We start from the raw sequence: 25477 nt of genomic DNA, 5'->3' as shown, positions 1-25477 counted from the left end.
GAAAAATCCTGTGATCTTGAAACGCCTACTTTATTCATACAGATTATAATTGTGTACACAGAAAAACAATTTTCTGCAAAATTAACTTTCGATTGGAAAATATGTTAAGTATAGTTCAAAAAAACAGAAACAACTTACAACTTCAAAAACCAATATATTGTACAAATTAAAAGAGATAAATGTTATTTAAAATGAGTTTTGTCACTGTTTAATAAATAGGTGCATTAGGTGCATAGTATAATGTTTTTTACAAACTAGTGCTTTTGTTTAAAAATGACAAACGAAAACTTTAAAAGTTATGCTTCAGGAAAACAAAATTTTCTCAGAGTCTCTGATGATTTAGTTTCTTTCTTCATTAAGGTCGATTTTTCATAGCGTGATATTACAGTCAGATAATTCTAGGACTTTTATTAATAGTTCCCCATTCTATAAAGTATTGTACACTAATGAAACTCCAACAGAATCTAAAGAAAGAATGCCTGTTAGAGTAAACATATTAGCAGATATTGAAGAATTGAAATTAGGAAGAGAAGGATTCGTAGGAAGTAAGAATGTTGGTAAGATATCATGAGTGAAATACTTAATAAATTTTTCATAAAATTTTGATTACTGAAGCTTTGTTAAAATTTCGGATACCATAACTTCCTTTTTTTTTTGTTTGTTTCTTTAAATAAAATAAATGTAGCAGCGGTTGTGGCAGTCTCTAAACACCTCACAAGATGGCGCAGGCGCCGCCAGGAAGAACGCTAACTCTAGTGAATATTGAATGAGACTAGAGATCGGGTGCCGGAGTGTTCGGGTTGAATGGCTGTGAACCGTGGTAGCAAGATTAGGTACCAAAATTGTAAATATATACAACAGAATATATTTAACCCCTAGACACCGTTTTGTAGCGAGTTCTTTCAGAGGATGGACAAATTCGCTCCCACAACTTGGGGATTCGGCCTCGATCGAAACCGAAACTAATAGGTGAACTGAGAAAAACAAAATTTATTTTTATGGGCTTAAGAGAGCCGAAAATTTACTTGGAACAAACGGCAATGGGTGCCGCAGAGCGAAAAAAATCATCTTCGAACATTGGATTACCTGTTTAGAAGGATCGTGTTGAGGTCAAGTGGATAATACAAAGGTAGGAACTTTTCAATTCTAAGAATGGTTAGTTTAAACAAAGCAAAGAAAGAAAACTTTTTTTAATTTGGCCAAGTAATTAAACATTGAGGTGCCGGAATCTGTCATTATATCAATACTTAAAGTGTTGATAGAAAAATGACTTTTATGAAAACGATTCCGTGTACACGTGAAAGATTTACTAAATACTGTAATAGAGGAGAGAAATTTGAGGAAGAAAGACGGCGCGAAAGTAATTTGAGTTAGAGAAGATTGATCTTAGTAGAATTCAGGCCGAATTGGAACTTCAAAACACGCAAAACTAACACTAGTAATGGAAAGGTCGGAGTCAGAACCAAGTAGGTTCCCAGACCTGGAAAGCTTAATAAAATCAGTTAAAACTTTAGCACTAGCAGTTCCTTCAAGGTCAGAGAATTTCGCATTATTTTTGAAATTGTTCGAACGAGCATTTAAAACAAAAAAAAATGTGCCGGAAAATTTGAAAACCGAAATATTGATTGCAATTCTTGAAGAAAAAACCAATAATGCGCTGTTGTATATTGGCGATGAGGAGTTAAAATTACTGATTTTGCGTGAATTCCAACTTTCTCTACAGGAGTGTTTGTAAAATTTCCGACGTGCAAAACGAAAGTCCGATGAAACACATGTCCAATTTCAAACAAGAATAAGATCTAATATTGAATATTATCTAAAACTGCGAAATGTCGCGAGTTTAAATAGCTTTGTGATTTGATTATTTCTGATAAAATATTCGAATCCCTATCTAAAGATACTGCCGTCCATATTGCCATTCGTCAATCAGATTCATGGTTTGAGCCATTAAAGCTCGTAAGAGTGCGACCTATATTTTGTTTCTAAAGAAAAATCGTTGCATGAAACGAAACTGCCACATTCAGGTCCTGCAAGTTGGCAAAATCAGCAAATAAATCGTCAGTCAAAACTGAACTATCGTGAACCTAATTATAAAGATAACTTAAGTAATTCCGAAAAAAAAAATCCGGTTGTTTTATTTGCGGACAAATTTCCCATTTCGCCAAGTTTTGCGATAAAAGCTTTAAATGAAACGAAGCGAAGTAGCGAGAAAACGTTACCATATATCAAGTTGGTGCGCAGAAGAAAAAGATTTCGGATGGAGAGCTATTTCAAGATGTGGAATTCGCTAATCTTGTTATTAATGTAACACCGACGATCGCTGGTAAACGTACCTAAACAACCTGACCGATTTATCGAACTGAAAAGTTGCTTCGGACAGACTGTTAATGCAGAAATTCATTATTTCGAAACTACGCTGGAACAAAACAAAAAAGTTAAACTTCCGTACGCAGTAACTAATCAACTAACGCAAAAGAATTATGAGCATTTGCTCGAACAGAATGGAAAAACAAAATTAAATCCTCCTCTGACAGAATTATTCCCAATATGCCAGAAAAAATAAAAAATAAATCGAAACAAAATTCTTTCTAACTTTTTTTTTTTTTTTTTTTATCGTCGGAGTAAAAAGATTTTCTTTCCGATTTACTTTCAGAGCAAAATATAATTGAGAAACACGGTGTAAAGAGTATTTGTAAAGATTCTTGTTTGCTGTGTGAAAGTGATTTTTTATTGTGTGAACTTGATTGTTTTATTGAAAATATGAATAAAGTTGATTTATTGTATATCACAGATACTTGCGTTAAGAATGAAATTAAGGAATTTGTAAATAGCTATTCCCCGAATAAAATTAAAACAACTAATATTGAATATGAGAATAAATTTATTGAAAGATGACCCAATTTATTCAAAGTCGAGGAGGTTAGGATTTTATGAAAAAAATTTAGTTGATAAACAGATAAAAGCGTTACTAGAGGAAAAAGTGATAAAAACTAGTAACTGAATATTCATCCCCAATAGTTCTATGTAAAAAAAAAAGGACAGATCCACACGGGTGTGCTTGGATTTTCGTTTAATTAATAAGATAATGATAAGAGACCGCTTTCCATTGCCAATTGGTGATTATGTATTAGATCAATTGCAGGGAGCTACCGTTTTCTCAACCATAGACCTAAGAAATGGGTTTTTCCATGTAGAAGTCCACCGAGACAGTACTAAGTACACAGTCTTTGTCACAATTGCAGGACAATACGAATTTTTAAAAGTCCCGTTTGGCTTAGCTAATAGTCCAAATGTATTTCAGAGTTTTGTTTACACTGTATTCAGTGATTTAATTAATGAAGGTATAGTAGTGATATACATGGATGACATAATCATCCCATCAAATAATAAATTTGAAGGTATACAACGTTTAGCAAAGGTGCTAAAGACTACCTCGGAGTATGGGTTAGACATTAATTTCAAAAAATGTCCGTTTCTTAAAACTACAGTTGAATTTGTAGGCCATGTCATTCACAGTGGAACTATAATCCCCTCACCAAAGAAAACTAAGGCTGTACAAAAATGTCCAGAACCTAAAAATATCAAAGTTTCTTGGGACTTGCCGGTTATTTCAGAAAATTTATTCAGGGCTATACTATTATAGCAAAACTCATGTGATTTGCTGCATATTAATAGGGACTTTACATTTGGAAAGGAACAAAAACAAGCCTTTAAAAATCTCAAGGACATTCTCTCTACAAAATCAGTCCTTCATATTTTTAAACAGGGAGCAAATACGGAATTGCACACTGACGTATCCAAATTTGGATATGGTGCAATTTTAATGCAGGAATCGGATGACGGGAAGCTTCATCCTGTACACTTTATGAGCCGCAAAGCATCGATTGAAAAGGAAAAGTATTCCAGCTTGAATTGGTGGCCCTAGCAATAATTCAGGCATTAAAAAAATTTCGCAGTTATCTATTAGGAAACAAACTCAAAATTGTCAGACTGTTCGGCATTCCAAAAAACCATGGGTAAAAAAGATATAACTCCCAAAATTAGTAGATGGACTCTTGCTCTTGAGGAATTCGAGTATGAAATTATTCATCGTTCAGGGATTCGATGCATTAAATCATTACCCAGTAACCATCCCCGACTGTGATGAAGTAACACCAAAAATTGTGCCTGCTCAATTAAAAGAAAACTATATCTAAACTATTAAGGAACATCTTGAATCTGGTAAAGCTGAAAATTACCCACTTAAAAATAACGTACTCCATAAAATCGAAGAGGATAGAGAAAAATTAGTAGTCCCTAGAGCTATGCAAATAGAAATTGTCAAACAATGCCACGAGTTAGGACATTATGCTATAGGAAAAACAGAAAATTTAGTAAAGAGACTTATTTCTTCCCTAAAATTAGAAGATGTGTCATTGAAGTAGTGTCTAATTGTGTTAAATGTATTTTAATAAACAGAAAAAAGGGGGAAAAAGAAGGGCTTTTAAACCCTATTCCTAAAAAGAATGTTCTGCTTTCAACATATCATATAAATTTTATCGGACCATTACCCTCCACTAATAAAAATTATAAGCATATTTTCACTGTGATAGATGCAGTCATTAAATTCGTGTGGTTTTACTCGGTTAAGTCTACATCAGCTATAGAAACAATACAAAAATTAAACCAACAGCTAATTTGTTTTAGAAACCCATCTCGGTTCATTACAGATAAAGGTTTGGCATTTATGACAAGTGTATTTGAAGAGTATTGTAAAAATGAGAAAATCGAACATTGAAGCATTACAATGGAGATACCCAGGGGAAATGGACAAATAGAAAGGATGCACGAATTCTTGATCCCTATTCTCTCCAAAATATCAATCGAAGATTCAATCAAATGGTTTAAATGGGTAGATGTTGTGAAAAAGACCATGAACTCTACGACTTCAAGAAGCACAAAATTTTCACCGTTCAAGCTGCTGACTGGTGTGAAAATGAAGACGAAGGATAAGTAACGAATCCTTGAAATCCTGGAAGAGGAGTACACCAACAGCCTTCTGAACTGTCGTGAAATGCTTCGAGATGAAGCGAAGGACAACATCCAGAATATCCAAGAAGAGAACAAGAGGGTGTATAATAAGAAAAGAAAGCTCATTCAGGTGATCTGGTGGTTTTTCAGAGGACACTGATCTCAAACTAAGAGTCCTTATGAAGTGGTAGCTGTCAAACACCATGATCGTTATGATGTTTGCAAAATTGGGAACCATGAGGGTAAATCTCTTCGGCAGCTGATGACATGAAGAGATGGGGAAGTAATTCGTAAACATAAACTGTCGGCGGCATAATCAAAACTGTAAATTATAACTTGTATTATGCAAAAGTATACCGTTCTCTCTCTCTCTCTCTCTCTCTTTCAGAATTCTTGTATTCCATATATGGTGATGTCTCTGACCATAGTTCATTAGTTCATATGTTGCCTACATAGCATTACTGATTACATAATAATAAAATGATGCATATTATCAGGATATTACAAATGAAAATATTTAGGAAAAGCATATTCTGAAGAATATAAGTCCAATGCTTATGTTAAAAATGTCACTAGAATAAGAATTATGTGTATTATCATCTGAAAAGCTGGTAATTTAAATATTCTATCAATAAATTAAAACATAAAAACCAAGTCCATGCAACATTTTGATGGGATTAAAAATCATTAAAAGATATACAATTTCTTTTCCCAATATCAATATTTTTCTTATAGATATGTGATATTTAAATAACCTACCGTTTATAAATATAAGTTTCAATCAAATAATCATACTGCTTTATCCCAAATATTTTTCAAACTTTAGAGCCAAAATATTTTAAAAGCATCAATCTTTTCTCAGATGGGCAATTTTTTTCTGAAGTTGATACTGACATTTGATAAATTAGTTTCAAAAGTACAAAGTAATTAAGGTTTTTATGGAACTTTCAAAAAATGAGGTAAATTATAAATAAACAAAACAAGTTTATGTGAGATATATTCAAATTAAATGCTATTTAATTTAAAATTAAAACCAAAAAGAAATAAAATGGAAAGGCAATTAAAAAATAAATTATATAAGATATTGGTCCACAGCAAGTGAGAAAGAATGATAATTATTGCATAATATGAGAAATACAAGTTCAAGAAGTAAGAAGGAAATTTGAATTCTGATGGAAAATAATATAATTGAAATGTTAATTCAAGAAATAAAAATGTTGATATAACGTGAACTAAACCTAAAGAGAAAATATTGTTTACAGTATGTAAAAACCACAGGGAAAGAAAAAAAAAGAAAAGAAAGAACCCAATGATATGCAAATTTTTGTAAATTCAAAAAGGAATTCAATTTCAAAAGTAATATGTAGCACTGATATAATACATGAATATTACTGAAAAATTAATATTATTCATAAAGGAAGAAAAGTTTACATACAGTATAAAATATACTATCTATCTAATATCTATATATATTAGATAGTGATATTGTATAATGTTGTGTAGTGATATATAATGCTAAAATATGTGGTACAAAAATCGCTTTTATTGCATATTATTGTAAAACACATGTAACAAAATGTGCCATGAAAATAAATCACAACACAAACATTTCAGGACTACTTCACAAAATGTCGTAATAACTGCTCTTAATTCAAAATTTTGTTAATTAATGAAGCTGAAAAATATTATTAGAAATACCCAGGATAAGACTCATCATAAACTCTATTCACTCAGAGGAAATACCCACATCATAAACTCTATTCACTCAGAGAAATAAGCATCTAACTAAATTTAAAAATAGGCTTCAGCATTTTCAGATCGCTTATTGTTTTGACTTACACTATGGAAATTTATGATCATTTTTTTCCCAAAACTATAAATTCACAAGAATGGTTTTTGTACAATTGTAAAATATATATACTTTCTTATATCAATTTAATTTCTACACTATTTTAAGTAAAAAATTTTAAATGTAATTCACAATTTGTAAAAATTTTAATTATGAAATTCAAATTCATCCATCAAAACATACAATTGAATGCTTCTGCCAATGTTAAAATTAAGGCTTAAAAAAGAATTGCCTCTTTTGGGCATTAATTACGAAGTAGAATTCTCACTTACACTTTTATTTTGTAGTATATACAATGTTTGAATTGCATGTGTTATAATTTGTTTTGATATATTCAATTAAGTTTGCTTTTTGTCATACCAAATAATAAGACAAAATTTAATATATATGGTGAGTAAAAAAGTTTCCGTATGCAGCTACGACTGTCAGTAAATGTTTAATTTTTGGCACAAAATATTTTGTTATGAAAATGAAAATTTTAAAATTTATGAATATTATAAAGGAAAAAATATGAAGAAAATTATATTATTAAATTGAAAGAATAAAAAAATGCCACTAATGAGGAACAAAAAAGTTTCCATACGGTATTTACTAAGTACATGAAAAACCTTTCTCATGCTGACCAACTTGCATTTAATGATTGGTAGGCCTTCCTTTGGCCTTTATCGCTTCTCTCAAACATTGTGGTATAACCCCCACAAGTTTTTTGTTCTTTCTGGAGAAATATTGCTCCAAATGTCTTAAATGGCCCCTTTAAGTTCAACCTTGTTCTTTGTGTCAAATTTTTTTTTAGTTCAACACTGAATTTTTTCCATAAATGTTCTATAGGGATTAAACAGGGAGAATGGGGAGGGCTACGAAACGGTTGTTTAGCATGATAAAGACATTACTCTGGAGAAATCTTTGAGGTGTGCTTAGGATCGTTGTCCTGATGAAAAGTAAAGTCAGTTCCAAGGGACAATTTTTCTGCATTGGTTAAAACGATTAGTTTTAGAATGTCAAGATGCATGTACCTATCCCTATTTCCATCTATAAAACATAAATTTCCGACACCAGCAGCATTTACATACCCTCATACTATGTTCCAACCATCACTGTGCTTCACAATTCCACATAAGTTCTTATGTAACATATGCTGTTTTGATTCCCTCCAGATCATAACTTGACCATCTGACCCACGGATATTAAATGTTGAAACATCACTAAAAAAGGACCGATTCCCAAAAAGATAGAGAATTGCTTATATGCTTCTTTGTAAACTCGAGACGCTATTTCTGTAACAAAGACTTTTAGCAGACTTCTTACGAGCCCCACGTCCATTATAACCCTTTTTTAAATGTCATTTCTCACAATTTAAGATGCGAATTTAATGTTGTAATTAACCATTAAATCAGTTGCAAGTTGAGGTGCACTAATCCAAGGGATTATCTTGCACCTTATACACGATATTTCTTTTATGCAAGCTATTTACCTTCGGAGTTCTTCCGGATCGATCTCCATCCTCGAAATTTACACATCACGGTATCTTTCAATAATATAATGCACTGTAGACTTTGGTTGGTAAGCCATTTCACTGATTTTTTTCATAAATAATCCATTTTTTGCAACTGAATCACTAACTCTCAAATGGATTTCTGAATTTCCATTTTAAGACGATCAGCGAAACATTAGAACTAAACAACTGTTGTTATGTCGTATTCTTCACTCTGAAAAACCATCAAACTCCAAATATTTACTGTAGATAAGTTGTAGAGCACGTCAGGAGAAATTTTCATATTGCGTATGGAAACTTTTTTTGCATGATACTTTGCCATTTATCTTAAAAATTGCAAAAAAGACTTGCTGCGTTTTGTAAAAAAGAGAAATTTATTATGAAACTCCCTTTTAAAGACTCATATTAACAATATATAAGTAGTTTATAAAGATAAAAAGCAAAGATTAGAAATTATGCTAGTTTATTTTTATTTTAGTCTTCCGTACGGAAACTTTTTTTACCCACTGTATATACATTCCATATTATTTACAACCCCCAAAAGTCAATAATCTAAGGAAACAAGCCAGTCCCCAAAGGCAACCATTGTAAGCAAATTAATATTATATAGAATCTAACGGTGTAGATAATTATTTTATAGATATTTTGCTAATTAATGCAACTGCAATTATTAAGAAGCAAAAAGCATTAACAGTGGTTCTCAACCATTTATATATCTAATTACAAAAAACAGTCATTTTTGTAAGAAAAACTATAAGGTTAAAGTCAAATGTTTTAAAACGTATATCATTAACAAAACATTTTTTTTTTCGAAATTTATTTTAAACTTATGGTTGAGAAACACTGATTGTTTATAATATTAATTAAATAATAAGTCAAAGAATTTATTAAACTTCTTTTAGAATGCAACTTTTTAAAAAATTTCAAAACACAAGAAAATTTGGAGCCCAGTATGCTCTAAAAATGTTTATTCATCAATACAGCATTTACAGGTTCATACAATCACAAGACAATGATATATGAAAATTAGGAAAGAATATTTTACTCCACAACAAATTTTCACTAAAATTTTTAAATGTTCAGTGTTTCTCAACCATAAACCTTTAAAGTCTAAACAAAATTAATAAATAAATAAGAACAATCATCGACAAAACATTAAAAGCACACAATAAGTACACATATTTAACAACGAAACCAAGAAATGTGCGTGTTTGTATTGACTGGTATGTTCTTATGCAGAATTTATTTCAGAAATGTATAATTTAAATGTAAATGTCTAGTATTTTAGAATCCTGCAATTATATTGAGTTTTTAAGTAATAAATCTTGAAATTAAATATTTACAAAACAGTACAAAATGAAAAGTTATGAATGGAAATATAAGACTTAATATTAAAAAAGCTACTGAATATATTTAATAAATCAAAATGTTTGTAAAGTGTTCTACTGCATGTTAATATGTGAAATTTCAAATTAAAAATAGAAGAAGGACTGTGTAATTTAAAGAACTAATAAAATTAGAAGACATTAAAAGTTTTATTTTTACTTCTTTGCTCTAAATAGAAAAGAATATCCTGAAAGGCAACTGAAGTAGCAATATTATGCACAAGGAAAGAAAGAAATGAAAGTAACATTAAAAATTACTAATAAAATGTTTGGTAACGATAAGTAAAATGCATTCAAATATTAATTCGTAATCATGTATATGAATGTGTAGCAAATCATGTGTATAAATTATTTTTATAAGTTATATAATAAATAATTCATAATATATGTCTATATGCCCCAAAAGTTTTTTACTAGAGAAAATTTATGAAATTTAGTACATGTTAAAAGGATAAAATACATAAATGCTCAACAGAAAATGTTTTTAAAAAAATGAAAAAATAATTCTGAAATGCTTACAAAAATTCACTACACAGTGACTTACTGAATCACTGACCAGTCAAATCGTCAGTGCTCTATTAACAAGAATACAATTGTGTTAAATATTCTTTTTAACATTGAAAGAGCAAAGCATTAATATCAAAAATACCTTTCCTTCTTCACTTAAAAAAAATAATAAGATAAAATCCAACTACATTAGATTTAACCCTTCTATCAGATGGAAGGTACAAAGTCATCCAAATAAATCTCTCCAATAGTGGCTGGAACACAGAAAGAAATTTCTACATTCAAGTATCATCATTTTAGAAAAAGCCTATGTTAGGTGGTCGCTACACACTAGGTACACGAAATTGTTTCAATTCGCCAGAAATATTTAAACACAAAACAATTATCTGACTTTTTTGGAGAAAAAAAAAAGGGGGGGGGGAGAAAAGAAAAGCAATTACTTTTTTTATCAATCATTTAAAAAAGCTTAGTTTTAAATTATTACATTCCTACCTTCACTACTAAAGGTAAAATTGCAGGGGAAAATCTAAAAATCACTTCCTTAATCACAATACCTATTAAGGGAAACTTTTTTTATGTGTTTGGGAATTTAATCTCATATATACAAATATTAATCATGAAATTATGCTCAAATTGAAAAAAAAAAACTGTTTTAACAAATCAAACTTCAGAGATAGAGCAATTTGGTGTCATCAGAATCGTACCAATCAATTTAAATACCTAACATCCACTATGGATATAATTTAACAGCTTTCTATTTTATTAGTATAGTAGCTCTATATAAATATTTTTTTGTACTCGCATGGATGTTTAATAGAAAATCATAACAATAATGGTTATCTAATTACAAGCCCCCACTCACATTTTTACTTTTAAGACATAAAAATTTATATTCGAATAAATGTTTCAGTACAAATTTAAGAGTAAAAGTAATACATTTTTAAACACCTTCAATTAATGGTGCTTTCAGGATGCAACCCAATTAGCTGCCTTGATAAGATGAACATAAACTTACATTTAAAATTACCCCCTCCTCCCCCCCCCAAAAAAAGAGACGGCATTGATAATACCTTAAAATATTTTTAGGGTTTGTTTTGATCTTAGGATTATATTTTAAAAATAATTTAAAATGCATTTTAACATAAAACTATAAAAATGTATTATCTTTATATGTAACATGATATATTTGAATCAAAACTCCTTTTTTACTGAACTTAAGCATCTGATAGCAAAAAATAAAATGCTTGCGAAATATCACAACTTTTAAGTCTTATATATAGAGCAAATTTCAATTACTTATTTTTCTATTACGTCCATTAGTTCACATAAAAAATAATGTTTTGTCTAATTTCTTTTGAAATAAATTATTCTTCTCATTTTCATCATTCAGATTCTATTTTAATTATTAATGATAATATATGATCTTTTTCATAGGATATTTAATACAAATGAAAAATACCAAATATGGGAGAATTCTTCTACAAATAACAAATGAATAAGTTAACCCTTTACAAAACATGCAAACTACATTAACTTGACTTCCCGATAATATTATATAGATATATATATATATGAATAACTATCCACAGATTCTGGAAAATGCCAATATATATAGTGCTTTGCTCAGCTAATTAATGGAACTGAAAAATATTAGAAATATTCTGGATATGTTTCGTCATCTCACCAAAAAGTATATTCAGTCAGAGAAAAGGAAATATAAATGAAATAAAGAGATATATTTCAATCAAAAAGTTTAAATGAGCAAAAAAATAGGCTTAACCATCTCGTGATAAATAATCATGGTAAAGTTTCAGATTACTTAATGGTTTCCAAATGGTTTATCCAAAAACTCGCCTTAAAACTGATATTCTGGATGAATACCAGAAATGGTAACAAAAGGCTTTTAGAGACTGCAAAAAAAAAAGATATCAATTTGCCTCAAAATATTTTAATTCTGATGACCGTACATTAATTTTAAGTTTACCCGTAATGCTAAAACTTTCCTATGGAAATTGATATTTATATTTCCTAAAATAATTATCTTGCAAAATAAAATGATCTTCGTATTACCTTAAGACTGAAAAAAGTATCTTTTTAATAATATTAGTTTCATTTCTGCACAATTTCCTGTTTAAAAGAAATATTTATAATTCAATTTGAAAAAAAAAAAATGTTTTTGAATGCTATGAAGGAATTCAAACTATACACCAAAACATTCAATTGTGTGTTTTTGTCAGTTCATTAACTCTGTACTAGGATTTTCACTTCCTCTTTTATTTCATAATACACTATTTAATTTGCAATATACTATTAACCCGCGAGTGCTTGCACCGGGTATGACATGCCCGATCCATTTTCATTCAGAGTTTTTGTTACTTCCTGTTTTTCGGATTAGGCCAGAATTTCATGTAGCTGTATGCAAGGCCACATTCTTTCAATAGGGGAAAAACCAGTTCTGTTCTAAAAATAGATTTTGAGAAAGAGGGGTTGGGGGCATGTCATACCCGTGCGAGTTCTCGTGTTCGTCAAATGTTTCCATTTCCGTCTCTTAGTTTAGTGCAGTATGACGCGCTATATGAATTACAAGGAAGAAATTGAACATTTACGACACCTTATAGAAACTGTTTCTAGTGACGATGAACCGTTATCTGACGATAGTGTTGCCTCTGAGGATGAAGAATACTGCAGCTATCACGATTCTTCTACTGAAATTGAGACAGAAATAGAAGATGAATGTTCACTGTCAACAACAGATTGTTATATAGGTAAAGATAAAGTAGCAAAATGGAAAAAGACAAAATATCGGCAAAATGTTAGGAAGCCTTCAAGGAATATAATTAGCAAGCTTCCAGGTAATACACCTTATTCAAGAAATGTCGCTTCTCCTGTAGATGCATGGAGTATTCTCTTCGATAGCAATATGCTAAATATGATGGTGCAGTGCACAAACATTTATATCGAATCCATTCAAGAACGTTTTACTCGAGAGCGAGATGCAAAGAAGACAGATGAAATAGAAATAAAAGCATTTCTTGGACTACTATACTTATGTGGAACTCACAAATCATGGACTTATTTCCTAAAAGCATGAGTCACAATCGATTCCTCTTTTTGATGAGATGTTTACGCTTTGGCAATATCAATGATCGTCAAAGTAGAAGAGAGATAGATAAATTGGCCCCCATCAGGAATTTTTTTGAAACATTTGTAACAAATTGTAAAAATGCGTATTCTGTTGGAGAATTTGTCACTATTGATGAAAAACTTGAACCTTTTCGGGGACGATGTGGATTCAGGCAGTATATGCCCAAAAAACCTGTAAGTACGGCCTCAAGATATTTGCATTGGTAGATTCTAGAGTTTTTTATACCTGGAATATGGAGATCTATGCTGGTAAGCAACCTTTAGGACCCTTCTAAATAGACTGTAGTTCGAAAGCCATTGTGATGCGGTTGAGGAAACCGCTTTTTAATTCTGGATGTAATGTGATAACTGGTATACGGGATACGAGCTAGCACAAGAACTTTTGAAAAGCAAAATTACAATTGTTGGAACACTTAGACAAAATAAAAGAGAAATACCACCTGAATTTTTGGTTAGAAAGGAGTTGTACTCCTCAGTCTTTGGGTTTCAAAAAGAAACTACAATTGTTTCGCATTCTGCAAAAAAGAACAAGCATGTAGTTATGTTGCCCACAATGTATACTGATGATAAGATAGACAAAACTACCTTGGAATTGAAGAAACCAGATATAATCACGTTTTATAATCTTACGAAAGGTGCTGTGGATGTTGTCGATGAAATGGCTGCAGCATACACTACCGCAAGAGTATCAAATTGTTGGCCAATGGTTATTCTGTTCTCAATTTTCAACGTGGCCGGTATTAATTCTAGGTTTTTGTTGATGATGTCCACGAAAAATCCTTCCACACAGTTCAGAAACAGACGTTTCTTTTTGAAAACACTGGGACTCGCTCTTTCAGAACAACACAGAAACCGTAAGCCTCAAGGAATAATAAACAAATCCAAGCACTTCTAAGGAATTGGGATTTACTAATAGTGAACTGCCTGCAAAAAAGCTCAAAGGAAACTATAAACGATGTGCATTTTGTCCATGTAATAAAGACAGAAAATCAAGGTTTATGTGCCAAAAATGTAAAAGGAGTCTTTGTGTAGAGCATCAGTATGTAATTTGTAAAAATTGTCTCTACACATGTAAGTAATTATTATTAAATTCTTAAATGCATTGTTTTTTAATATTTAATTACCTAAGGTTTGCTTATAAACAGTATTAATTAATATTTAAATAGCAGAAATGAATTAAGGTATGAGATACCCGGCGCGAGTTCTCGTGTTCGAAAATGGGTGCGAGTGCTCGAGGGTTAATTTCATGTTTTTCTGTCATATCAAATAACAAATTAATCGTTTAACAACCTACAAAGTTGATAAACTGGGCCAATGAACTAGTCGCCAAAGGCAGCTAGTTCATATAAATATGTAGATGACAAGAAAGCAGCTGATCACCAAAGGTAGCCAATAATTATTATAAAAAAAATTACTTGTTGTTCATTTCTCAGCCTCTGCAATATACATGTCATTTATTTGATTCACCTTTCAGCCATTAATCTTCAAAAACAAATATCTGTAGATAATAGTTATTTTCATAAGTCTGTATCTACATTATTTACATCAACAATAATATATCCATTCATGATAAGCAAAATGACCTTCAGAAATATTCTGAATCATGATAATCATAGTCATAACTTACATAACAATTTTCAGATATCCTCTTATTCATCTATTAACGACTATAGTAAAGCAAAATTAAAATATTTGAATAAAAAGTATAAGAAATTTCTTTCAGAACATATTTATCCATGCCATGTCTAAAAAAAAAATCAGATACACACCTTTCCCTTTGCAATATGGAATAAGAAAAAAACATTTTAATTTTGTTGGTGTTGTCACATCTATATGTGAAGTATAAAACTTTTTTGGAAATATCAGACAGTTAAGAGAAATCATAAATGTCTAATTTTGTATAGCAAATTTGTTATCTAACAAAAGAATGTTGTGAAAACAATCCCAAGACTTTAAATAAGTATACACTTATTTAAGCAAAGCATAATGCTGTATAACTATAAAATTGAAATAAAAAAAATTCTCTTATTAAAATGTAAAAACCATTTCAAATATTTCTTTAAAAAAAAGGAATGGTTGAGAAACACATTCACATAATATAACAAATCAGCTAACCATTAAGTAATCCACATTCCACAATGAAATGAATATATTAAAACCTATCAATTTGATTACAGAAATAACACCTTATACATTCATAAATGCATACGCCTGTATCTTTCAACATCTTTCATTTTGAAAATTTTTAAGTAAACATAATTTGCAAAGTTATAAATATTGAAACAACAAAAAAATAAAACATTGTTAAAATATTAATTTATAAACCCTTATATAAATATATACATCAGATATATACATGCTTCTTTTAAATAATTTACAGATTTCCTACAGGAAACAAATTAAAAATTTAATACAATATATACAATTTACTGCATACGTTTGAGGACTTAGTTAAAAATAATCTAAAATTCTAAAACAAATTCACAATCTTATCTAAAAACAAATTTTTTTTTTAAAAAAAAAAAAGGGAATATTTCGTAAAAATATACTTACGAATAATTATTTTTTGAAAACACGAGATTAAGTTTGGGTCTTCTCTTAGTTGCAGTAGATTTACTATCATTTTTAATAAGAATAGACGAATTTTTTCTTGTCTCAGTTTGTTTACTTCTGTTTGAATGAGTATTGATGATTGAAGATTCTACATCATTCACTGTTTTTGTAATTTCAAGTTCAGGAACACTTGTATTAAGAGATTTGGATGGGCGACCTCGCTTTGCTCTGGGCTGAGAATTGTCACTTTCAGAATTGTCAAAAGGAACTTTTTTTACTATTTTTCTAGAAGATCTAGAACTAACATTGTCACTGTTTTCAACAGTATCCATAATACTGCTTGAGACCTTTTCGGATTTTTCAGATTTTTTCTTTGCATTGGAAGCAACAGGTGATTTCACAGGTAGTTCTGAACTCTCCTCACTTTCAACAGTATCTACTTTCCCATCAGAATTGCTTACTGTTTTAGTTTTCTGCTTCTCCTTGGAAGATGCAGGTCTATTTTTGTTCTCATTTTCATCAATATCTACTTTCCCATCAGAATTGCTTGCAATTTTAGTTTTTTGCTTCTCCTTGGAAGATGCAGGTCTGTTTTTGTTCTTCTCACTTTCAATAGTATCTACTTTCTCATCAGAATTGCTTGATGTTTTAGTTCGTTTCTCCTTGGCAAATGCAGGTGTATTTTTGTTCTCTACAGAAATATTTATTTTTTGAGACTTTTCTTTACTTGAATTTAAAGAGTTATTATTAGGTGCAGTAGATTTAATATATTTTTTTATGGAAGTCTGGTGAGAAGTTTCAGAAGATGTTCCAAAAGCTGACTTCTGCTTTGCACTTCGTTCAATTTCAAAAGGCTCACGATAAACAAGTTCTTTCCAGAATGTGAAGTTTTCTATAGTTAGCTTGCTCTCTGGATGCCTCGACACTATACAAAAATGAAAACATTAAATCAATAAAAACATTTCAAAATCAAGTGTAAACAATTTACTATTCCAACATTTCACACTGTTTCACTGGATGTTATTACTGTTGCCCTTAATTAAATATTACCTCTCATTCTCTTTAATTGTTAGGTCGCACAAAATCAAGGACTGAAATAAAACACAAAACATTTTTGTTTTTCATGGTACAAAAAATTTAATGCTTACTTAACAAAGACATTAGAAAGAAAGATTACTTTTTTTTTTTATTTATTTATTCTGTTTTGCTAAATCAAGTATTTGGGCATCAAGTTCTGCAAATTTTTCAGCCATCAATTTCATGCAGATAATGGACCTAATCCATAACAAATAAGGTACAACATATCTGTATTGCCTAACACACATTTTTTAGCTATTTCACTTTTAATGACCATATAAGAAAACATTTTCCATCACTAAATGCACAAAAGGACAAATATATATGATGTAACAAGTTTTAACGCCAATAAAAATTCAGCTTTAAATGATTGTCCTAGAACTAAAAAGTTCAAAATTGGTTTACTTTCAGACATTAAATTTGATCAGTCCTATTTTTCAGTATACCTTTTAGATACATGTCCAACATTAATAATGGCTCTATCAAACTAACATGCAATCTTGCATGTTATGGCATGACTAGTAGTGCCTGTTTTCCCAAGTTACTTAGGTTTATTATCTTCTTATAAAAGTGAGTAGTATGCAATAAATGGATTTTGTGGAACTTCTCGACCCTCCAACAAAAGCAGGATTGATTTTTTTTATCTGTCTAATTTATATTAAATATGGATTTTGAGCAGTAATTGCTTTAAAAAAATTCTCTAATCTTAACTTTGAATAAGTTCACAATTTCTCAAATAATAAACCAACCACGCTGTGTTGCTTCTGCAGATTGAATGTTGCTAATTTCGACAAAGAAATACATTTTATTCTTTCAGGAAATTACAGAAATCTCACATATGCTCATTAACTGCAATTCAGGGATCTCATGGATTCGTAACTGCAATGATCTATATAGAAAAAAAGAAGGAGTGAGATTCTACATTACACACTCGCTATGAGTATGATCTTTTATTCTTGAAATCTATAGAGGTTGGAATTTTTTAGATAGGAAAAAAATAACTAAGAAACTTAAAATGACCTGTATTTTCCATATTTTTTTGAAAATTCCCTGCATTATCCTGGATTTTTTAGATGATTTTTAAATTTCCTGCGTTTCCCTTGTTCCCACAATGGCATGGCAACCCTGTATATACACTTTTCAATTTGACTGTGTTATAGATTGTTTTAACTTCTAATTAAATTTGTGTTTTTCGGTCTTACCAAATAAGAAGATGAATTTTTTTTTTTAATATATGCATTTCTCATTAATATTTAAAAGATTTTTTTTTTAAATCAATAACTTGGATGGACATGCAGGTCAGCAAACATGATGAATTTTCAATAAAATCTATAGCTAAGCACTCACCAGAAAAATAATTTTTTTTTTTTTAATTTTTATAAATAACATTCAAAATACAAGACTGCCTACAGATTTTGTTCATTTATTATCATATTTTAGCTAAATCAACTTGTATGAAGCTTATACTAATAAAATCATCTTGCAAGTGTTTAAAATATTTCCTTTTGTTCATTCTAAATTAAAAGCACCAATAAAGTATATAAGTGAGTTTAGAAATATTAATTCTAAAAATTAGAAAATCTAAAATGTATTCTTATTGAAACTTCCTTTAGATGCATAATCATTAAAATTAATGCATAATGCTTTATCACAATAAATCCTCAAGAGAAATACAATAATGACCAAATTCATAGATAATACTGAACACTCAGAATGTAAATTCAAATAAAAACAAAAAATATAATTTAAATATGAAAATTTTTATTCTTTCTGATATAATGCAAATTAATGGCATATTGATACTGTGTATTAAATTCTGCAAAAAACAAATATGTATATTAATGAATGAATTATTTTTCTTATCTATTTCAAAATAATATTTCTTTGACTGTTTAATAATTTCAAAACTTTTACCAATGCAATTGTATGATAAAAAAAATATTACTTACAATAATTGGATATCTCTATCATTGAACGCTAAAAAATAAAAGAAAAAAATCAATAAATTAATGTCACATAAATGTTCAACAAATACAACATGCAAATACAAGGGATGTTTTGGAGGAAGAGAAAAGGAATCCAAAAGAAAAATGTCTAAATTCCATTATCTAATAGAAAGAAATTTAAATGCTGATGAGAAATGTAGGGGAAACTGTAAAATAGAAAATAAATAATGATCTACTGAATCATGTTGCTTTAAACTATTATATACTAATATACATGCATTATGATATAACCATACAAAGACATGATAAAAGTACAATAGTGCCAAAGATGTAGGTACGGTACTTGAATCTAAATTCAAGTGGCACAACATTCAGTTATTTTGAATTTGAATTTTAAAACACATAGTATTACATGACTGCATGACCAAAATTAAAAGGGTAAATCTAAAGCCAGAAGTCAAATGAATTACGTATACATAAAAATTAAGAAATTTTTGAGATTATAAATTCACAATCCAGAAATCTTAAGAAAGCGCACACAATTTAACATTTTTTAATAGTGATGTTAGTATACAGGCTGACTAATTCATATATTATCATTTGTTCTACTCAATAACTATTTTTATTTATTTATTTATTTCAAACAATAGTTTGTTAACCTATTCTAAATAATATATTTCATATCTTAGTATTAATAACACAGAGCAAGAAAAATAAAGAAGAAAAATAAAAGATTTTCACAATTTTTTCATTTTATTCCATATTAAAGAATAAAAAGAATTGTTTTTAATGGCTTAAGTAATTGGCTGAAGATTGACAAGAACATATTATTAACTTAAAGCACAAACAGATTGAATTTTCTATAATTTGAATTTCTAAATTCAAAAATAATCTGTTGTATATCTTCTTAACTTATAAACACATGCCATTCATAATCATGAAAAAATTTAACATTCAATTTTTATTGCAACATGTACAATAGTCTACATATTATCAGGATTGCCACTCATATATTCAAGGTATAAAGAAATGCACAAATAACACTCATGTGGTACTTATAATAGAATATGGTTTTCAGGAGTGGGGAAAGCGTGGAATTTAACATTATTCGAAATAATAGCATATTAAAAGAATTTTGATATTTACATAAAAAAACAATTTTTCTTTATTTATTATCTAGAATTTATCAAAGGCAAAATTTATATGTCCATAAAAATTCAACTTTAAATTATTGTTTTTGAACTAAAAAGTTCAAAATCAGTTTATTTTTGGACATTAAATTTGATGTTTTTGTACTTGATGCATCATCTTTTCCTGTATTCCTCTTAAGCTACATTCCAATGGCCCGTTGCCTTTGCGATATGTTCATATATATGTCATCTAACACATTGTAAGACTTTACCTGCCAGTGGATATCGATCAGGAGCTTCCCACAACCAGTCAATAAAATGTATAGACATCAAAGAACCCCAGAAAACTACAAGTGAGAGGGCAATATAGGGTTCCGTGTACAGGTCGTCAGAACGGGGCTTTAGATGCTAAGCCCAACATCGAAGATGACTCTTCTCAGCTGGCATGCAGTCTTGTATGTTTTCATCTTTTAGCATGACTTATAATTGCCTGTTTCCCCACATTACTTTCCCCACAGCTTATTATCTTCTTACAAACCAAGTAGTATGAAATAGATTTTGTGGGAATTTCTCGAACCCATTCAGCAAAATCAGGCTGAAATTTTTTATCCATACAGTTTATTTTAAATATGGATTTGAGAAGCTCATTTTTTAAAAAAATTCTCTGAACTATTTTAAATAAGCTCACAGTTTCTCAAATAATAAACAAACCATTATCAAAAAAAAAAAAAAACCTCAAGTATGGTAGACTTAACACCATTGTGCTGTTGTTATTCTCACCAGAGGAAAGTGTTGTATTCTTTGATGCAATTACAGAAGTTTCGTGCATGCTCATTAGCTGCAAATCAGAAATTTTATGGAAAAAAAACAACTGTATTGCAAATGAAAACTGGACTGATTTACACAGAAGAAAAGGCTGGAGAGTAGAAAAGTAGCAAGTTTCCACATTACGGAATTGTGAATGATAGTTTCATTTTTGACTAATCTTTCATTCTTGCAATCTTTAGAGATCGCATTTTTTAGATTGGGAAAAAAAATTAATAACTTAAAGTTCCATGTATTTTTCCAGTTTTTATGAAATTTTTCAAATTTTCCTACATTTTCTCTTTATTATTTTTTAAAGAGAATTTTTAAATGCCCTGTTTCTGTGGTTCTCCCGGTGGTGTGGCAACCCTGATTATTCAATTATTTACATGATTAGAAATATTGCATGCACATAAATGGAATTCTTATATTTTATGCATAATTTTCATACTGTTTGAATGAAAATAGTGTCGGAAAAAACATCATAGTCAGTTGAAAAATCACATTTTTATTATTTTTTGTCATGATTGGGGAAAACATGCATCATTAAAATACATTTGAAATTATTTTTATTAAAATCATAATCGATGTAAATAATCCAAACAGGATGCAGAAAAAAAAAGGGTGAGAGTATTTCCAATTTTAATGGCTTTACATTGGAATTTTGAAGAGAGAGCAGATAAAATAAAGTCATTACATACATAAAATTTAGTAATTTCTTCTGGGCATCTAATTATATATTGCCCGGAAGATATTACTAAATTTTCATAAGAATCTATAATGATCAGTTACTGGAAAAATTTAGATAACTAACATAATCTTTGAATGGGTTATATGAGTGAAGAGATCATCTATGGTACAATTATCCACGGCTCATTGAATGAATCAATCAAAAAAATGAAAATGTTTTTTTTTTTTTTTTTTTTTTTTTTTTTTTTAACAAAATTACAACAGCAAAACAAAACCCTTTTTGTTTTGTTACAATAGAAGAGAAAAAAAATTTTAATATTACTTCATTAATTAAATAAATAAATTCATGAACAAAAGAAAAATTGACTATGCATTAATAAAGGGGAACTCTTTTACAATTAAACACTCCAAAAAAGAGCAAACCTTGAATACTACAACAATAAATTATTCAAATGCATTTGAAAAGTTCTCTGCTAAAACCATACACAGGTGATGTACACCAAGTGGAAGGCAGAAAAAAATAAAAAATAATACTGATAAATTTATATTTATACTTGAAATATTTAAATCAATGTATTTCCAACATGTAAATGAAAAACAAATGCCACTTATAATCTATCACAATATTAAGACAGCTAAAATAAAACTTCCAATGAATGCAAATATGACTCTTACATAAAATTAGATTTTCATTTTTTGCAAGGAGGGGAGAAAGGGACAAATAATATCAATTTGTCTGCTCGATTCTTCCAAGATATACTATTTTAATTTTTTTTTAAAGGGAAAAGAGTGAATCCTCTATTTTCAAATGAAACTAATAAATAATCATGTTTGCAGATTTAAAATTCATGATATGAAATCTAAGGTAACAATTTGTCAATTTAATTTAACATTCTTCTCGAAATACATTAAACACACGTGTTAAATGTACTGGAACCATAATTGCAAAACATATATTACCAATTTTGTGCCTTCAGGAGAGAAGTAATAGACATCTGACATTCTCTTCCCTGTTTTGTCTTCAGTAGATCTATGTACAAGTTCTCGCATCCAACCTAAAGTAAAGATAATATATTCTGATAAATTTCACAGAACAAAAAAATTTAAAAGTTCTTATTCTCTTTCAAAATCTTTACAGTAATTTTTCAAACATTTGTATATTCTATTCATGAATGTTTTCTATGAATTTTAATGATTTAATATATGTTAAGTAAATTTCCAATGTCTGACAAAATTTTAAATAGTAAAGTGAGAATAAAATTCTCAGGCAATATACAGTCAATTCAGAACAAATCCAAGTATTAATTTTATTTATATTATGAAAAAAAAAAATGAAAAAAAACTCTTAGCTACTATGTGAAGTTTTCGAAATTTTTCTGAAAAATTTGATTTAACTAAATCATACTAAACATGCCTTCAATGCAAAATTTTTTAATTATAAAAAAGAAAACATTAAAGTACATGTGAATAAGTAGCTGCTTAGAATTAAATAATACTCAATAATTTTGAAATTTTCATTAAAAATATTGTGTAAAAAATGAAATTACTTTCAATTACAAGAAGAAAAAAACATTCCTATATTATATATAAGGACTGTATTAGTGAAAGAATTTCCATTTAATAATATCAATATAATGTTTAAAAAATTGCTTAATATCTTCAACAGGGAGGGGAGGAAACTAAGCAACACAATTGAATATTACATAATAAAGTTCCTATTCAATATATATAATTGGTAAATATATATAATAATAATATAATAAATATGCATATATATAATTGGAATAAATTAATGAGTATAATAAACATTTTATATGAAGCTTAAGAAATATCAAAAATTAATCATTAATCTTGTGAACTTTATTTCATAAAAAGTCTAAAAATCTATAGATAGACAAAGGCGTTCACAAAGCTCAGGACAAATGTCAATTCTCAAATTATCACAATTGTTAATATTTAATTTAGGAAATGTGAAATTATAACAATTTCAATATTATTTAGAAATGGGGGAAAAAAACAATTAAATAATGTTGTTACATCTGTAATTATACACATTATTAAATGGAGATTTTTTATAATATTTTTTTTGTAATAGTAACAATATAGCAGTTCTACAAGTATAAGATGTAATATATTGATGTAATAAAATAGCTAATAAATGGCAAAAATTAGAAAAAATAATCAAAGCATATATTTTTAATTTATAGTTAAAATACAACAAAATCATTAGTACCTAATGAAAAAGGAACAATAACTGCTTTTGGCGAATAACTCTTTTTACGACTTTTGGGGCAGGATGTTGGTGTTCCTCTTCCTGTATTATCTGGTAATTTGGCAGACTGATCATTTGGTGAATCAGCAATACCTTTTGAACTGGGTTTCTTGATAACTAAAGAAAATTAATTTTCAACATGTTACTGTACATTTTACTTTATTAATTCTTGTCAGAAATCTACCTTATAAAAAAAAACCTTCATGAAAAATTGGTTCTTGTGTTTTAACCATATGCCACCATTAATTACCAAAAATGTTATGTTATTCCAATGACATGTAACTACTCATAAAATTTGCCAATGGTATATGGTTAATACACAAAAGTGGTAAATACGACAAAAACTAATAAAAATATATAAATTAATTTTTAAAACACAATAATTTCACTTTATAATTTTGACAGTTCTCTTAATTTCAGCTTTTGATTTAGTAACTGATATAAATTCCTAATATAATAAAGCTGTATAGTACTATTTCTTATCAAAATTTTATTTTTCAATGACTAAAATTTCTCTGAAAAATTTAATAATTCAAATTCTTACTCTTAATTAGTAAACAAATATATTTAAATAATTAATAGATTATTCCTTCAAAGTAAAAAAAAAAACTTTTTTTTTTTAAATATTTTATCCTTGTCTGAAATATTATAAATTATTCAAATTAAAAATCCATATGAAAGTGCTAAAACCTTAAAATATTAAACATTTTTAATTGTATATAATTTTTTATAAATTTTATGTAAATTTAATTATAAATAATTTAATTGACTACTGATTAAAAAAATATTTACCACTGATAAAAACTACTACTGATACTCTTACTACTGATTAAAAAAATATTTATACACTTTTAAATATATAGACCTAATTATAATAATAAGTTCATTGGCAATAAGTTCAGTTTTGAACTGGCAGACAGTCTTTCTGTTTCCCTCCTCGAACCCATTCAGCAAAATCAGGATCAATTTTCTTTTTATCTACCCAATTCATACAGACTTCGTGCGACTCATTGTTTTAAAAAATTACCTAATCTACACTGAATAAGCTGATAGTTTATCTAATAAAAACATTCAGTAAACTTAAGTATGGAAGACTAAACACTACCGTGTTGTTTCAGCAGATTGAATGTTCCGACTAGAGAAATGTATTCCATTCTTTCATGCAGCTACAAAAGTCTCGCGTATGCTCATTAGTTGCAGTTGGGTTTGTGGTGAAAGCTTGTAAGCCAGTTAACAGTGACGCTACACAGGCAATTGCTTTGTATTGTGGTCATGTTAGTCGACTGGGAACCACAAGGTCCCAGGTTCTATCCTCACTCATAACAATCCAACACATTGGTGACCCGGACGTGATCCTTCTTACAGCTATTGATGTCAGCATACCAAAGCTCCACTAAGCCCATTTTCTGAACCAGATGCTCGTTTTTCTCGCATCCACCTCGATTACATAGGACTGCTTTCCATTTCTGAAGGCAAGAAATATTGTCTTACAATTATAGATATATTTACTAGATGGTTCGAGGTAATACCTAGACATGACAGCTGAGACGACTGCACATGTGCTTGTACATGGATATATATCCAGATTTGGAACACCACTAAAAATCACTACCAACCA

The 25477-nt window shown here is 29.1% G+C and overlaps 1 protein-coding gene across 2 annotated transcripts in view; it reads right to left on the bottom strand.

The window, feature by feature from the left end:
• The window catches only part of LOC129954480 (uncharacterized), a 74601-nt gene that overhangs the window by 29736 nt on the left and 19388 nt on the right, over nt 1–25477 (bottom strand). For both annotated transcript variants that reach the window (XM_056068146.1, XM_056068145.1), the window contains exons 4-7: nt 23821–23976; nt 22548–22642; nt 18967–18994; nt 15941–16865 (exon numbers count right to left, since the gene is read on the bottom strand). In XM_056068146.1, the coding sequence (XP_055924121.1) occupies nt 15941–16865; nt 18967–18994; nt 22548–22642; nt 23821–23976 (1204 nt within the window). The remainder of the gene's footprint in view (nt 1–15940; nt 16866–18966; nt 18995–22547; nt 22643–23820; nt 23977–25477) is intronic.

Source organism: Argiope bruennichi, chromosome 2, assembly GCF_947563725.1.
Source record: "Argiope bruennichi chromosome 2, qqArgBrue1.1, whole genome shotgun sequence".
Lineage (NCBI taxonomy): Eukaryota > Metazoa > Arthropoda > Arachnida > Araneae > Araneidae > Argiope > Argiope bruennichi.
This window is presented reverse-complemented; position numbering and strand designations above follow the sequence as displayed.